At 42.9% G+C, this 18,542-nt stretch overlaps 1 protein-coding gene across 2 annotated transcripts in view; it reads right to left on the bottom strand.

Annotated features, from left to right (window-relative positions):
• Positions 1-18,542, bottom strand: part of LOC110528891 (protocadherin-15) — a 275,550-nt gene that overhangs the window by 184,467 nt on the left and 72,541 nt on the right. For both annotated transcript variants that reach the window (XM_090240353.1, XM_021611090.3), the window contains one exon: positions 107-267. In XM_090240353.1, coding sequence (XP_090096479.1) covers positions 107-267 — 161 coding nt within the window. The remainder of the gene's footprint in view (positions 1-106; positions 268-18,542) is intronic.

The raw sequence follows: 18,542 nt of genomic DNA, 5'->3' as shown, positions 1-18,542 counted from the left end.
GTATGTGTGTGTGTGTAGGCAAGTGTGCCTGTGCTTGCAATTTTTTTTAAATGTAAAAGCCTTTTCCTCTACTAACAACAGTATCCAAACCCAGGTCCATACTCACATCTCTGTCCAGGACACGTCCGGTGCTGTTGAGGAACAGTCTCTGTCTGAGGGGATCCAGGATGACCCAGTAGGCATAGTTGTCAAGCAGGATCAGAGAGATGGTCCTGTCTGGGTCCTCTGCTCTCCCGTTGATCTGCATATTCTCCACCAGAACTGTGCCTGCACAGAAGAAGTATGTTATTTTGCAATTTAGCATAACACTTTTATCCATTGCAACTGACATTTATTTAACAGATTTATCCAGATTTGTCCAGTATGTCACCCATGCAAACACCAAACTATTAACGCTGGTGTTGCAAGCACTATGCCTCAACTAACAGTTACACAGCAGCATAATTATCAGGGTCCACATACTCTCCAAAACTTCTGAATCCCTTTGTGGAGAAAGCTACATCATCGCTCACCCCAGGCATGACCAAATTATGTTCCTCAAGAGCCACTTAAGTTTTAGATGATTTTCATCCTTGTTTTTGAATCAGGATTAGAATCCGACACTGCAGTACTCAAGCACTGGCCAGACATTCTCTCTCTCTGCTCAGATGCCTCTAGAAAAACAGCCTTGGAGTTCTGGGCTTGGAATTGGCTGGAGGAAACCAACCAATTGTGTCTTGTTTGATTGGCATGCTTGTTAGGGTACCATGACTCCACCACAAAATCTTCTGATCTTGTTAATGTGGCCACCTATTGAAAAAAAATTGCAATACAAAATACATATACTCAGAAGTAATGTAGCAAGGCATATGCAGTAATCTCTGCTTGCATTTACAAAACCAGTCAAAGGTTTGGACATATCTTCTCATTCAAGGGTTTTTCTTTATTTTTTACCATTTTCTACATTGTATAATAATAGTAAAGACATCAAAATTAATGACGGCTTTGCACACTCCTGGCATTCTCTCAACCAGCTTCATGAGGTAGTCACCTGGAATGCTTTTCAATTAACAGGTGTGCCTTGTTAAAAGTTAATTTGTGGAATTTCTTTCCTACTCTTTCCTAATGTGTTTGAGCCAATCAGTTGTGTTGTGACAAGGTAGGGGTGATACACAGAAGATAGCCCTATTTGGTAAAAGACCAAGTCCATATTATGGCAAGAACACCTCAAATAAGCAAAGAGAAATGACAGTCCATCATTACTTTAACACATGAAGGTCAGTCAATACTGAAAATATCAAGAACTTCGAAAGTTTCTTCAAGTGCAGTCGCAAAAACTATCAAGTCCTATGATGAAACTGTCTCTAATGAGGATCGCCACAGGAAAGGAAGACCCAGAGTTACCTCTGCTGCAGAGGATAAGTTCATTAAAGTTAACTGAACCTCAGATTGCAGCCTAAATAAAATTCAAGTAAGAGTTCAAGTAACAGACACATCTCAACTTCCTGTGTTCCGTTTAAATTCTTCAGCGTTGCGTGACGGAAGCCCGCCCTTTGTACTTCCGTTTGATTTCAGCATTCAGCATCGCTGGTAGTGAAGAATCGCAAGTACATCTCTTTAAATAAGTGTTGGAAATCCAAACGTGGATCACGTTGCTTGGGTATTATCGTCTCATTCAATTTATTTATTTAAATTGTCGGACATACCTTTCTAGGTTCTTCCAATTAAATGAGACACCTTAAACTTTGCAATAGTAACCTAGATGAACCAACTTCCCAGGTGAATTTAAAGTTTAATTCCCAGATAGCCTATACAGGTTTGATTATTCATTACATTTGATCAATCAGTAAAATCTGATTAAAATCATCTTTGCAGCTCCCAATATATTCCAAAACCAAACTTTGGAAAATTAGGAAAACATTTTTTTCTTTCAAAATATTCTAATAATGTGCAAGCAATCAGAGGGGGTTTCACATTATGAGGCTGCAAATGGATTGATCTCGAACCTTGAGATCAACCCTAATTATGCCATTAGTGGAAAAGCAGACAACAACGCTTTCCAAAATCAACCATCGGACACAGGCCTCGTAAAGGTTCTCTCCAGTCTAGCCCTGATGTCTTGCCACCCAAGATTGGCATCTGTCCAATACCGCAGTGCACAGCTGAAGCACAAGCAGGTAATGGGAGACATAAAGGGACAGAGGGAGAGAACCTGCTAGCTATGGAACTGCGCTTGAAAACTGAACAATTAAATGTAATTGCAAAAAAGTATGACGATGAACAAGCACAAGCTCTTTAACAAAATTGTCTTCTACAGGAAGAAAATCATATGCTACAGGAACAACTCGATTTAGCCAAAACTAAATACGATGACGTTCACGCCAAACTAGATAAATCTGAAGAGTTATCTACAAACAGGAGCGCTCAACTTGATAACATGCATGCAGTTTTGTTGAACGTTACTCAAAGTAACACGGTTCTACTCAAAACGCTGCAGACCAAAGACGATCAGTTAATGAACACAATGACAAAGTTGGATGACAAATCAGCAGAACTCATTGAAGTCACTGACCAAATGAATGATGAGAGAACTCAGGTGATGAAGATGGAAATATTGATTTCTAAGCAAGCAGAGGAAATATCATCACTGAATCTCTTGCTCCGTACTCAAGACCTCTATCTGCAAACCATGACAGATAAGTTTGAGACGGAAAGGAGCAAGTGTGACACTCACGTGTCCAAAATCAGTAGTCTAAGCGCTCAAGTGGACTCTGCAATGCAGCAGAATACCCCCCTTAGGTACCATCTGGAGGAAGTCCAGAATGGTCACGCTCTACTTTGACAAACTCATCAAGAATTTCCCCACCTTTGACGCCATTCCAGGTCAGCCAAACGATACTGAGACGTTCCTAGCTGACATAGAGGACGCGTTGGATGGCTACCCGAATGCTTCAGTTTCTGACAGGGTTTACCTGTTGAAGCGAACGTCAAATAGACACGTGACAAGGTTCTTTCGTCTACAACAGCAACACGTGCTAAATGACTACGCTAAACTTGCCACAGCTTTGAAATTAGAATTCAGTGGTTCCGAGACTCGCAAACACGATAGCTCACTGGCTAACACCGTCAAACAAGCTCGGAACGAACACCCACAAGCTTACTATCATAGGCTTCGTTCAGCTTACAATGGCCTACTCACTGAAACAGGCATGGAAGACCTGTTACCTTTTAAACAAATGTTCCTGTCGAACATGTATCCTACCTTCATTACCTACTTGGGCCCTGCCGCCCACGTTGGCTTGCCTATCTTTCAACTCAGGGAGCTTGCAAGCGCAGCTTTTGAGGCATCAAAAGTTCACAACGCTAAGAGCCCTGACCACTCGGTTTTGAAGTTTGACCAGGAGCACTAACTCCAGTTAGAGGGTGCATTATCAGGTATTGGAGCGTTGAGAGATGACGCACAACAACAGTTTCTACCACGAAACCATGATTCCAATAACCTCCGCGGTCGAAATAACTGTAAAGTACGTCGCCATCAACATAACTATCGACCTGTTCGCTATGTTCCTGCACCCAACCCACAAAAAGTGTCAGAGCACAAGGGTAACAAAGGGTTGAAGGACGATCAAAACGTCAACCAATGTTCTCCAGCAGTTCCACTACGGGAAGAACTGAAGCGAGAACGATTTGAGAAAAGGGTAAAAGATAAGTCACAAGGACTAGACAGGGAATTTACCGGACACAAGGTCCGCAGGAATTAACACCCATAGCAAGGACGTTAAAGTTCTAATTTCTCCCGCTCTCATTCAAGACCCTATCCAGGGCCCACTTGATCAAGAAACAAGACCCCGGGCTTTGTCTATAGACTCTGATACAAAGGTTGCGAAGAAAAAGGTCAAACGCTTCGTTAAAGTGAAGCCCACTCAAAATCAGAAAAGTCCATCTGCTTCCACCTTGAACAGAAATGGCACATCACGTCGTTGGGAACGACCACTCCACTTTGTGGGGAATATGTCCACTAACCACAAATCTAAACGGCCATACCTGGAAACAGCTCTGGAGGACTGCTTAACTTGTCATGCGCTAATCGATTCGGGTGCAACAATATCACTCATCTCTCAAACATTGTTTGATGATCTCAAAAAGGCTTTGAAACCAACTAAACGTTGGTTAAAAGTGGAACGAGGCGACAGTACACTTCAAGGCGTCACTCAGACTACCTCGCCTCTCACATTGAGAGTCATGCTGAAACTACACTTCAAGGATGTATCACTCGTCCACCCTGTGTATGTTACCAGCCTTCGAAACTGTAACTGTGCTACTTGGAGCAGACTTGATGGATCAGTTTGATGGATTGGAAAACCAACCAGGTATTGTCACAGGCCACCGTGCCTTCTCCACTGACCACAGTCTTCCCCTAACGCTAGCTGCAACGCAGTCATTCACGAGGGGTATCTGTCGAAAGCACCCCTTGGGAAAAAGATGTTTAAAAACCTCTTGGGGCAGAATCCGATCCAAGGAGATATTACGATATCTCGACACATTCAATCAGCCAACCTGATTGACCGTTATTTTCATGATTTCGAGCCAGCTGTCTCTGTGAATAAGCAACTTCCCAGTCGTGCAATACAGTAGTTGAGATTACGTTCTCTGGCCCTTCGGACACTTCTGCAAGCACTGCGGCCGTCTCAACAAGAAAACAGGCCCCTAGACAGGGATTATCTTAGAACACATCTAAGATAGTACTGAGGTGTACCACACTGGTCGTAAAGGAATTCCAGTGGACTTGTCCACCTCCAAAACAAATGGCAACAATAATCATTCCTTGCCATGTGTAGGTTCAACTACAATACAACTAGTAAAATGCTCCAATCATGTGTTCCGGTAGTATAATATTTCAGAATAAATCGGTAGAATAACTGGTCCCTTTGAGCACCAGTACCAATACCAGCGACAGTCAGTCTAGCTACAATCAGTAAGAAGGTTAGAGACCTAACCAATCAAATTACCCTTGACAATAGCGACATAGGAGTCACTCAGAGTGCAACACATGGAAGGGAATCTCCAGTGCACTCTTCCAATGGTTAACACACATGTCACTAATAAATAGAATCCTCCATTTAGGAGGAAAATTATTAGAATCATTAAACACGATCACACCACGTACGACTGGTCCAATACTTAAAGAGTACTTCCGTCGTGAGGATAGCTCCTCCGTGGATAACATAGCTATGAAATAGACTTCATACCTATCGCCACTACAATAGTGGAAGACACAGTGACGTGTAGTAAAAACTACTACAGACTCCCTCGACACCAATTCTGACTGACCTTCAGGCATTGACCTGAAAATTACCTGACTATGTCAGACTCATTCTGAACAAGTGGTAATCTGCAAGAAAACTTGCTTTTTTTCCCCTTGACAGGCACGCTTGTGTAAGCATAAATGCACATACACAACGGAACATACAATTAGGATTTATGCTAGGACCACTTAAGGGTCCAAGCAAAATACCAGCCTTAGTAAATAAAGTTGAACATTTACTTCTAGGCCTTTTACTCTAAAGCACTCACCAGTTGTCTTCCCAGAAGTCCATAGGTCATCCCTGTAGACTGCAAAACTAGTGCCTTACAGCTGTAAACTTATCACATAGTTATCAACTTAGGATAGTGCCTAAGCAACACACCAAGTAGGAAAACCCTAGATATGGCATTAGAGACAATGCCATGATAGTCATTTTGCCAGAACATTGGACGTATTTAGAATACAGTCCAATTAGATGATTTTTTTTGTGTGAGAACTATATTTTGTATATCTTTTGTTTATGCTTTCATTCCTTTTCGGTTCAGTTCCTTTGACACTTAGGAAGTGATAGAGCCATAAACAAAGACCCATACAACCATCACTTAGTGCCACAATGCCTCTCATTGGGGAATTAATGTAATTATATATATTTCATGAGTGTGTGTGCGTGCGTTGTTAACATCTGCCTAAATTACTGCCCAGATCATCCAGTCTGGACGACGCCCAGATCATCCAGTCTGGACGACGACCAGATGACGGGTCCGGAACGGCGACCCCAAATCCGGATACCCACGGCCCATCCTTGTGGCGGCATGCCCGGCTGTCAGGGAGCCTACCAAGGTAAACCACCAGAGGGGAGAGGGGGGACCGCAATGGCGATCACCAACCAGGACTTCCCCTGGCCCTCCCTGGGGTACTTTGCAGCTTCCAGGGAACCTACCAAGGTACATCACTAGAAGGGACCGCAACGGCGATCACCAACTGGACATCAACTGCCATCCTTGAGGTGGACTGCTCCTCTTTCAAAGAAGCCTACCAAGTTCAACCACCAGAGGGTACTGCAACGATGATCTACAAACTGGACATCACGTGTTCAGGATTTTATGTTGATTTGTAACCTGCAGGAAAAACAAGATCCAAACCACCAGGGGGGGGGGGGTATGTTATGACGTTGGCAACTTTGAGTATTTAAAAAAAATATATATATTTCACCTTTATTTAACCAGGTAGGCTAGTTGAGAACAAGAACTGCGACCTGGCCAAGATAAAGCATAGCAGTGTGAACAGACAACACAGAGTTACACATGGAGTAAACAATAAATAATAAAGTCAATAACATAGTAGAAAAAAAATAATCTATATACATTGTGTGCAAAAGGCATGAGGAGGAAGGCAATAAATAGGCCATAGGAGTGAATAATTACAATTTAGCAGATTAACACTGGAGTAATAAATGATCAGATGAACATGTGCAGGTAGAGATACTGGTGTGCAAAAGAGCAGAAAAGTAAATAAAATAAAAACAGTATGGGGATGAGGTAGGTAAATTGGGTGGGCTATATACCGATGGACTATGTACAGCTGCAGCGATTGGTTAGCTGCTCAGATAGCAGATGTTTAAAGTTCGTGAGGGAGATAAAAGTCTCCAACTTCAGCGATTTTTGCAATTCGTTCCAGTCGCAGGCAGCAGAGAACTGGAAGGAAAGACGGCCAAATGAGGTTTTGGCTTTAGGGATGATCAGTGAGATACACCTGCTGGAGCGCGTGCTACAGGTGGGTGTTGCCATCGTGACCAGTGAACTGAGATAAGGTGGAACTTTACCTAGCATAGACTTGTAGATGACCTGGAGCCAGTGGGTCTGGCGACGAACATGTAGAGAGGGCCAGCCGACTAGAGCATACAGGTCAAAGTGGTGGGTGGTATGAGGTGCTTTTGTAACAAAATGGATGGCACTGTGATAAACTGCATCCAGTTTGCTGAGTAGAGTATTGGAAGCTATTTTGTAGATGACATCGCCGAAGTCGAGGATCGGTAGGATAGTCAGTTTTACTAGGGTAAGTTTTGCTGCGTGAGTGAAGGAGGCTTTGTTGTGAAATAGTAAGCCGACTCTAGATTTGATTTTGAATTGGAGATGTTTGATATGAGTCTGGAAGGAGAGTTTGCAGTCTAGCCAGACACCTAGGTACTTATAGATGTCCACATATTCTAGGTCGGAACCATCCAGGGTGGTGATGCTAGTCGGGCGTGCGGGTGCAGGCAGCGAACGGTTGAAAAGCATGCATTTGGTTTTACTAGCGTTTAAGAGCAGTTGGAGGCCAAGGAAGGAGTGTTGTATGGCATTGAAGCTCGTTTGGAGGTTAGATAGCACAGTGTCCAAGGAAGGGCCAGAAGTATACAGAATGGTGTCGTCTGCGTAGAGGTGGATCAGGGAATCGCCTGCAGCAAGAGCAACATCATTGATATATACACAGAAAAGAGCCAGCCCGAGAATTGAACCCTGTGGCACCCCCATAGAGACTGCCAGAGGACCGGACAACATGCCCTCTGATTTGAAACACTGAACTCTGTCTGCAAAGTAGTTGGTGAACCAGGCAAGGCAGTCATTAGAAAAACCGAGGCTACTAAGTCTTCCCATAAGAATATGGTGATTGACAGAGTCGAAAGCCTTGGCCAGGTCGATGAAGACGGCTGCACAGTACTGTCTTTTATCGATGGCGGTTATGATATCGTTTAGTACCTTGAGGAGCTTTTGGCCGAGGTTGGAGTAGCCAGGAGGAAGGCATGGCCAGCCGTTAAGAAATGCTTGTTGAAGTTTTCGATTATCACGGATTTATCGGTGGTGACCGTGTTACCTAGTCTCAGTGCAGTGGGCAGCTGGGAGGAGGTGGTCTTGTTCTCCATGGACTTTACAGTGTCCCAGAACATTTTGGAGTCAGAGCTACAGGATGCATATTTCTGCTTGAAAAAACTGGCCTTGGATTTCCTGACTGACTGCGTGTATTGGTTCCTGACTTCCCTGAACAGTTGCATATCGTGGGGACTATTCAATGCTATTGCAGTCCGCCACAGGATGTTTTTGTGCTGATCGAGGGCAGTCAGGTCTGGAGTGAACCAAGGGCTATATCTGTTCTTAGTTCTGCATTTTTGAACGGAGCATGCTTGTTTAAGATGGTGAGGAAGTTACTTTTAAAGAATGACCAGGGATCCTCAACTGACGGGATGAGGTCAATATCCTTCCAGGATACCCGGGCCAGGTCGATTAGAAAGGCCTACTCATAGAAGTGTTTTAGGGAGCGTTTGACAGTGATGAGAGGTGGTCTTTTGACCGCGGACCCGTAGCGGATACAGGCAATGAGGCAGTGATCGCTGAGATCCTGATTGAAGACAGCAGAGGTGTATTTGGAGGGCAAGTTGGTCAGGATAATGTCAATTAGGGTGCCCATGTTTACGGATTTAGGGTTGTACCTGGTGGGTTCCTTGATGATTTGTGTGAGATTGAGGGCATCTAGCTTAGATTGTAGGACTGCCGGGGTGTTAAGCATATCCCAGTTTAGGTCACCTAACAGAACAAACTCTGCAGCTAGAGGGCACAGCTGGGAGCTGAGGGGGTCAGTAGCAGGCGGCAACAGTGAGAGACTTATTTTGGGAGAGATTAATTTTTAAAATTAGAAGCTCAAACTGTTTGGGCATAGACCTGGAAAGTATGACAGAACTTTGCAGGCTATCTCTGCAGTAGATTGCAACTCCTCCCCCTTTGGCAGTTCTATCTTGACGGAAAGTGTTATAGTTGGGTATGGAAATCTCAGGATTTTTGGTGGCCTTCCTAAACCAGGATTCAGACATCAGGGTTGGCAGAGTGTGCTAAAGCAGTGAGTAAAACACACTTAGGAAGGAGGCTTCTGATGTTGACATGCATGAAACCCAGGCTTTTTCGATCACAGAAGTCAACAAATGAGGGTGCCTGGGGACATGCAGGGCCTGGGTTTACCTCCAAATCACCCGAGGAACAGAGGAGGAGTAGGATGAGGGTGCGGCCAAAGGCTATCAAAACTGGTCGCCTAGAGCGTTGGGGACAAGGAATAAAAGGAGCAGATTTATGGGCGTGGTAGAATATATTCAGGGCATAATGTGCAGACAGGGGTATGGTGGGGTGCGGGTACAGCGGAGGTAAGCCCAGGCACTGGGTGATGATAAGAGAGGTTGTATCTCTGGACATGCTGGTTATAATGGGTGAGGTCACCGCATGTGTGGGAGGTGGGACCAAGGAGGTATCAGAGGTGTGAGGAGTGGAACTAGGGGCTCCATTGTAAACTAAAACAATGATAACTAACCTGAACAACAGTATACAAGGCATATTGATATTTGAGAGAGACATACAGCAAGGTATAAAGTAATCGCAGGTGTTGATTGGGAGAGCTAGCTAAAACAACAGGTGAGACAACAACAGCTAGTCAGCTAACACAACAACAGCAGGTAAAATGGCAATGACTAGGCAAAGAGGGTCGGATTAACTACACACAGAGACTGAGTTCGCGGCTGGGGCCGACAGATAAAACATAGATAAACAGAATGGAGTACCGTGATTAATGGACAGTCCAGCAGGCATCAGCTATGTAGCCAAGTGATCATAGTGTCCAGTGGGCAGCAGTAGATGGAACAGGGAAGCCGCCACTACGCTAGCACGCGGGCGACACAGCGTTTAAAGTTAGTAGCCCGGGGGAGGCCGGTCTGTTCAGACGGAGGCCGGTTGAAGGCACAGCGGATTGATATTCGTCGGCAGACCAGTCGTGGTGGTGTGGCGGGGGGCCGTGTCGACAGAGAATCCAAGCCAGATGGCGAAAGAGGTATTGTAGAATTTAGTTTGCTAGCAGGGAGATGTGCCTGGCTCACGGCTAACTGGTGCTAGCTTCGTGGCAGTGGCGTTAGCCAAGGTCCAGAGTATAGCAACCCCATCCCCTTATACCTGCCCCTCCCCCACTTCAACTGGGCTGCTGTGGTCAGAGGTCGTAAATTCCTGAGAAGACCCCATGGACACACAGTTATAGAGAGTAGTTTTTCATGGAGACAAAGGAAATCCTTCCACCTCACAGAACTTGAGGTATGAACAAATTTCATGTTCCAGAGAAAGTGTAAAAGATCAGTGAAGAATCCAGCTACGAACTGGTCCGTTTGTCACAACTTGGGAAGTTCATGGGAGACGGTGTGGCAACATTACCATATCGCTGTTTATATAATAGCCCCAGATATAAGGTTTACATCTAATTGCTGTATAAGATGATTGAGTGAGTATGATACTGTTTACACAATTTTACAAATGTGATTTTGGACTGTTTAATGAAGGAAAACTCAAAAAGGGAATTGGATTTGAACTAAATCAGAGGACCGCCCCTGAGCCCAGTTTGGGTCAGACATCCTGGGAAAGCCCTTTTCTGCCATTCTGAAAAAAACAAAACTTTGAGAAATTATCACTAGACCATGTTTTTCGCCATTATGAGGGGGACAAAAGGTGGCAGACCATTGCTGAATCTTTTAACCATACCACGTGGTTAAACTCTTAGACTATCGATACCGACAGAATGAGAACAAGTCTTTGATATTAAATACTAGTCTGCAGCTAGGAATTCGGTATCATTGAACGCGAAGAACGACAACCGCCAAAACATCCATTCTATAATGAATGTCAATTTGAACTATCCCCTCTAACCAAGACAGAGAGAGAGAGAGGGAGAGAGACGGACAATTCTACGAAAGACAAAAACTTTTCACCAGCGATCAAGATGACACAATGAGCATAAATATATATATATATACAGTGCCTTGTGAAAGTATTCGGCCCCTTTGAACTTTGCGACCTTTTGCCACATTTCAGGCTTCAAACATAAAGATATAAAACTGTATATTTTGTGAAGAATCAACAACAAGTGGGACACAATCATGAAGTGGAACGACATTTATTGGATATTTCAAACTTTTTTAACAAATCAAAAACTGAAAAATTGGGCGTGCAAAACTATTCAGCCCCTTTACTTTCAGTGCAGCAAACTCTCTCCAGAAGTTCAGTGAGGATCTCTGAATGATCCAATGTTGACCTAAATGACTAATGATGATAAATATAATCCACCTGTGTGTAATCAAGTCTCCGTATAAATGCACCTGCACTGTGATAGTCTCAGAGGTCCGTTAAAAGCGCAGAGAGCATCATGAAGAACAAGGAACACACCAGGCAGGTCCGAGATACTGTTGTGAAGAAGTTTAAAGCCCGGATTTGGATACAAAAAGATTTCCCAAGCTTTAAACATCCCAAGGAGCACTGTGCAAGCGATAATATTGAAATGGAAGGAGTATCAGACCACTGCAAATCTACCAAGACCTGGCCGTCCCTCTAAACTTTCAGCTCATACAAGGAGAAGACTGATCAGAGATGCAGCCAAGAGGCCCATGATCACTCTGGATGAACTGCTGAGGTGGGAGACTCTGTCCATAGGACAACAATCAGTCGTATATTGCACAAATCTGGCCTTTATGGAAGAGTGGCAAGAAGAAAGCCATTTCTTAAAAATATCCATAAAAAGTGTCATTTAAAGTTTGCCACAAGCCACCTGGGAGACACACCAAACATGTGGAAGAAGGTGCTCTGGTCAGATGAAACCAAAATTGAACTTTTTGGCAACAATGCAAAACGTTATGTTTGGCGTAAAAGCAACACAGCTGAACACACCATCCCCACTGTCAAACATGGTGGTGGCAGCATCATGGTTTGGGCCTGCTTTTCTTCAGCAGGGACAGGGAAGATGGTTAAAGTTGATGGAAAGATGGATGGAGCCAAATACAGGACCATTCTGGAAGAAAACCTGATGGAGTCTGCAAAAGACCTGAGACTGGGACGGAGATTTGTCTTCCAACAAGACAATGATCCAAAACATAAAGCAAAATCTACAATGGAATGGTTCAAAAATAAACATATCCAGGTGTTAGAATGGCCAAGTCAAAGTCCAGACCTGAATCCAATCGAGAATCTGTGGAAAAAACTGAAAACTGCTGTTCACAAATGCTCTCCATCCAACCTCACTGAGCTCGAGCTGTTTTGCAAGGAGGAATGGGAAAAAATGCCAGTCTCTCGATGTGCAAAACTGATAGAGACATACCCCAAGCGACTTACAGCTGTAATCGCAGCAAAAGGTGGCGCTACAAAGTATTAACTTAAGGGGGCTGAATAATTTTGCACGCCCAATTTTTCAGTTTTTGATTTGTTAAAAAAGTTTGAAATATCCAATAAATGTCGTTCCACTTCATGATTGCGTCCCACTTGTTGTTGATTCTTCACAAAAAAAATACAGTTTTATATCTTTATGTTTGAAGCCTGAAATGTGGCAAAAGGTCGCAAAGTTCAAGGGGGCCGAATACTTTCGCAAGGCACTGTATATATATTGATTGCAATTGTTCCCGAATGAGTGAACGTTCATGTGAAAAGGATTAGCATTTTAATTGTTATAATTATCACTCTGTAGTCACTTCTTAGTCGACCCCCACTTCTCCTTTATCTAACAAGCCGCCATGCCGGTTCAGCCCACTAGGGCACATTTTCCTATCATTATATTTACCTTTGTTTGTTTGTTTCTGTGAATTACTTAGTTAGTAATAAATAAATAATTTAAGATCATTGATATATGGATGACTCATAGTGAAGACTGGGATCGTGCAGATAAACAACAATTTACGACGTTTGGAATGAGACTAACGTGAGGTAAAGTAAATAATTCATTAATTCGAAGACTAATTTGTCAGATAAAATAACTGAAATGTTATTTTAGGAAATGCTAACTTTGTAATCTGAATATTTTTCCTTGGTGCCCCGATTTCATAGTTAATTAGTTACGTGATTAATCAGTTGATCGCATAGCAACTAATTACAGAGAATCTTTGATAAAAACTAGCAGTCTTCAGTTAATGATAGTAAAGACACCAGCTAATTCTAGGGCTACAATACATCCTTTGCCAATTGGCCTGGACCCTTTATTGTCGACACAGAGCCCCGCCGATCCAACGTGACTGGACTGCCGACGTGATCGCCCGTTGTGGTCTCAACAGGCTATTCTGTTAGATGTCGCCGAAGAACAATCTTCTAGCCCCGGCCTGCTAGCTTAGCTTTTCTGAACGCTGTGTCCCCTGCTCGCCTAGCATAGTAGTGACTGCCGAACAGCACCCTGACTAATCTATTGCTGCTCTTATGACCCTATGATCACTTGGCTACACAGCTGATGCCCCCTAGACTGTTTCAATAACATGGTACCTCATTTTGTTTACCTGTCGGCCCCAGCCTCCTGTATGTACCTAACTGACGCGCTCTGCCCATTCTCCACCATTTACCTGTTGTCGTCTTAGCTCTCCTGATCAACACCTGTGATTGCTTTATGCCTCTCTCTAATGTCAATATGCCTTGTCTACTGCTGTTTTTCTAGTTTTTATTGTTTTATTTCACTCTAGAGCCGTCAGTCGCGCTCAAAATGCCGGACAGACGTCCCATCCCACACATATGCGGAAACCTCACCTGGCTTAACTAGTCCCTCCAGAGACGAAACCTCTCTCATCGTCACTCAACGCCTAGGTTTACCTCCACTGTACTCACATCCTACCATACCCTTGTCTGTACATTATGCCTTGAATCTATTCTATCATGCCCAGAAATCTTCTCCTTTTATTCTCTGTCCCCAACCCACTAGACGACCAGTTCTTATAGCCTTTAGCCGTACCCTTTTCCTATTCCACCTCTGTTCCTCTGATGATGTAGAGGTTAACTCAGGCCCTGTAGCCCCCAGTTCCACTTCTGTTCCCCAGGCGCCAGGCGCTTCTGTAATTCATAAAAGCCTTGGATTCATGCATGTTAACATCAGAAGCCTCCTTCCTAATTTTGTTTATTCACTGCTTTAGCACACTACGCCAACCCTGATGTCCTAACCGTGTCTAAATCGTGGCTTAGGAAGGCCACCAAAAAGGCTGAAATTTCCATCCCAAACTACAACATTTTCTGCCAAGATAGAACTGCCAAGGGGGGTGGAGTTGCAATCTACTGCAGAGATAGCCTACAGAGTTCTGTCATGCTACCCAGGTCTGTGCCCAAAAAGTTTGAGCTTCTACTTTTAAAAAGCCACCTTCCCAGAAATAAGTCTCCCACTGTTGCCACTTGTTACAGACCCCCCTCAGCCCCCAGCTGTGCACTGGACACCATATGTGAATTAATTGCCGCCCATTTATCTTCAGAGTTTGTACTGTTAGATGACCTAAACTGGGATATGCTTAACACCCCGGCTGTCCTACAGTCTAAGCTTGATGCCCTCAATCTCACACAAATTATCAATGAACATACCAGGTGGAACCCTACATCCGTTAACATGGGCACCCTCATAGATATCATCCTGACCAACCGGCCCTCTAAATATACCTCTGCTGTCTTCAACCAGGATCTTAGTGATCAATGTCTCATTAGCTGCATCCGTAATGGGTACGCAGTCAAACGACCACCCCTCATCACTGTCAAATGCTCCCATAAAACACTTCAGTGTGCAAGCATTTCTAATCGACGTGGCCCGGGTATCCTGGAAGGATATTGACCACATTTCATCAGTAAAGGATGCCTGGTTATTCTTTAAGTGCTTTCATCACCATCCTAAATAAGCATGCCCCATTCAAAAAATATATTCCTATTTCGCGAACAAAGCATCCTTCACTCATGCTCCCAAACATACCTTCGTAAAACTGACTATCCTACCAATCCTTGACTTTGGCAATGTCATTTACAAAATAACCTCCAACACTTTACTCAGCAAATTGGATGTAGTCTACCACAGTGCCATCCGTTTTGTTACGAAAGCCCCATATACTACCTACCACAGCGACCTGTATGCTCTCGTTGGCTGGCCCTTGCTTCATATTCTTCGCCAAACCCACTGGCTCTAGGTCATCTACAAGTCTTTGCTAGGTAAAGCCCTGCCTTATCTCAGCTCACTGGTCACCATAGCAGCACCCACAAGTAGCACGCACTCTATTAGGTATATTTCACTGGTCACCCCCAAAGCCAATCTTTTGGCCGCCTTTCCTTCCAGTTCTCTGCTGCCAATGACTGGAACGAATTGCAAAAATCACTGAAGCTGGAGACATATCTCCCTCACTAACTTTAAGCATCAGCTGTCAGAGCAGCTTACCGATCATTGCACATGAACATAGCACATCTGTAAATAGCCCACCCAACTACCTCATCCCCATATTGTTTTTTTTCTCCTTTGCACCCCAGTATCTCTACTTGCATATTAATCTTCTGCACATCTATCTCTCCAGTGTTTAATTGCTAAATTGCAATCATTTTGGCACTATGGCCTATTTATTGCCTTACCTCCCTCCCTAATCTTACTACATTTGCACACACTATATATTGACTTTTCTATTGTGTTATTGACTGTACGTTTGTTTATCCCATGTGTAACTGTGTTGTTTGTGTCGCACTGCTTTGCTCTGTCTTGGCCAGGTCACAGTTGTAAATGAGAACTTGTTCTCAACTGGCATACCTGGTTAAATAAAGGTGAAAAAATGGTTGTTTAAAATTAAATCACCCGACCTCAACCCAAATTAGATGGCTTGGGATGACTTGGACTGCAGAGTGAAGGAAAAGCAGCCAACAGGTGCTCAGCATATGTAGGAACTCCTTCAAGACTGTTGGAAAAACATTCCATGTGAAGCTGGATGAGAGAATGCCAAGAGTGTGCAAAGCTGTCATCAAGGCAAAGGGTGGCTACTTTGAAGAATCTCAAATATAAAATAGATTTTCATTTGTTAACACTTTTTTGGTTATTACATGATTCCATATGTGTTATGTAGAGGAGATCTGCATGGAGGAATGGGCCAAAATACCAGCAACAGTGTGTGAAAACCTTGTGACTTACAGAAAACGTTTGACCTCTGTCATTGCCAACAAAGGGTATATAACAAAATATTGAGATAAACTTTTGTTATTGACCAAATACTTATTTTCCTTTTCTACAATGTGATTTTCTGGATTTTTTTTTCTCATTTTGTCTGTCATAGTTGAAGTGTACCTATGATGACAATTACAGGCCTCTTTCATATTTTTAAGTGGGAGAACTTGCACAATAGGTGGCTGACTAAATACTTTTTTGCCCCACTGTACAAAGCATGTAGAAGTCTGTAATTTTTATCATAGGTACACTTCAACTGTGAGAGAGGGAATGTAAAACAAAAATCCAGAAAATCACATTGTATGCTTTTTAAGTAATACATTTGCATTTTATTGCATGAAAGATGGGTCATGGCTGGGTCTTCCAGCATGACAACGACCCGAAACACACAGCCAGGGCAACTAAGGAGTGGCTCCGTAAGAAGCATCTCAAGGTCCTGGAGTGGCCTAGCCAGACTCCAGAACTGAACCCAATAGAACATCTTTGGAGGGAGCTGAAAGTCAGTATTGCCCAGCGACAGCCCCAAAACCTGAAGGATCTGGAGAAGGTCTGTATGGAGGAGTGGGCCAAAATCCCTGCTGCAGTGTGTGCAAACCTGGTCAAGAACTACAGGAAACGTATCATCTCTGTAATTGCAAACAAATATTAAGTTCTGCTTTTCTGATGTATCAAATACTTATGTCATGCAATAAAATGAAAATTAATTACTTAAAAATCATACAATGTGATTTTCTGGATTTTTGTTTTAGATTCCATCTCTCACAGTTGAAGTGTGCCTATGATAAAAATTACAGACCTCTACATGCTTTGTAAGTGGGAAAACCTGCAAAATCGGCAGTGTATCAAATAATTCTTCCCCCCCACTGTATGTTATGAATATTTTAATTACACAGTATTGTCATGACGTGCCCTGGGGGGAGGATCATAGACCTAAACAGGGACAGTCATGTCAAGTGTGTTTCATTTGGTGATCTCATGAAGAACAGGAAACACACATAACTGTAACTCTTAAAGTGTATATTTCCCAGCTGTCAGATTTCCCACGTTGGAATAGCTACAATTCTATAGACCATTAGACCATACAACTGTAGTGTTTGGCTACACGGCTGCAAATGGTTAAACTCTGAAACTATCGATCACTGCAGAATAAGAGCAAATCTTAGACGTATAATTACTAGTCTGCAGCTAGAAATGAAGTATGTCTAGAACGAGAATACTGACAACCTCCGAAGCAACTATTCTATGAGAACATTTCTGAATGGTACTCTTAAGTATCCATTCTAACCACCTACAACCATGAAAGACATTGTGACTTCTTGGAAAGTTAACCAGAGACTCTGATGAACTTTACAGAACGATCAAGGATTCCAACAGAGAAGACAACAACGACATACGGGCGTAAATATATAAATTGCAATTATTCTCGAATGAGCAGCATTTCATGTGCAAAGGATTAGCATTTCAATGAATATAATTATAGACAGTGTGTAGTGAATCTATTTTGTTTTTCCCGCTCTTTCTCAGTCCCCACCCCTTTCCTTTGTCTACCAAGTGGTCATATCGGCTTAGCCCTCTAGGGACTTTTCTATCATTGTTAGTAACCGATATGTATTGTTTGTTATGTAATTCTGTGTGATTATCTAGTTAGTTAGTAAATAAATAATTAAGCCAATTTATATATTGCTGATTCATTATGGACAGGGATCATGCAGATAACCAAGAATTTTAATTATTGTTTACATGATTATTTTAATCACGTAATAATTAAACCTAGAGAACTGATTTGATATAAAATAACAGTCTTCACATTTAATGATAGTCACAGACATGACAGTATAAAACATTGTATTTCACGCTTTAATCAAATGGCCTAATGCAGTAACATACAGGAAGGAGGTTCCAGGGAAGTCAGAGGATTATTAACGATCTACATTTTCCCCATTAAAGTGTATGCTCCATGTTTGGAGCACGGCATGTTTCATGCAGCTGTGTTGCAATCAAGAGGACACACCATTATCTCCTGCTGACTTGGACACAACCCCATTTGAATAATAGATCTTTAAGAATTTAATTTAAAGTGGAAGACAGGGACCCGTGCAGGTTCATTAATCTGAAAACAATGCATTTTCATACTTTCGCTTCAGTAACTTGAGAGGGACATCTTTTTGGAATATCTTGGTCATAAATTATACTGCAGATAATATTACAGAGGGGGATGGAGCCTTGTTGCTTTATAATGTTAATTACACTTAAGCTTTGTAGAGAAAGTAAAGCAATGGCAAAAGCAATG

This window comes from Oncorhynchus mykiss, chromosome 1 (assembly GCF_057628025.1).
Source record: "Oncorhynchus mykiss isolate SJ-2025 chromosome 1, ASM5762802v1, whole genome shotgun sequence".
Classification (NCBI taxonomy): domain Eukaryota; kingdom Metazoa; phylum Chordata; class Actinopteri; order Salmoniformes; family Salmonidae; genus Oncorhynchus; species Oncorhynchus mykiss.
The sequence above is the reverse complement of the archived record's forward strand: the minus strand, read 5'-3'. Positions and strand labels throughout refer to the sequence as shown.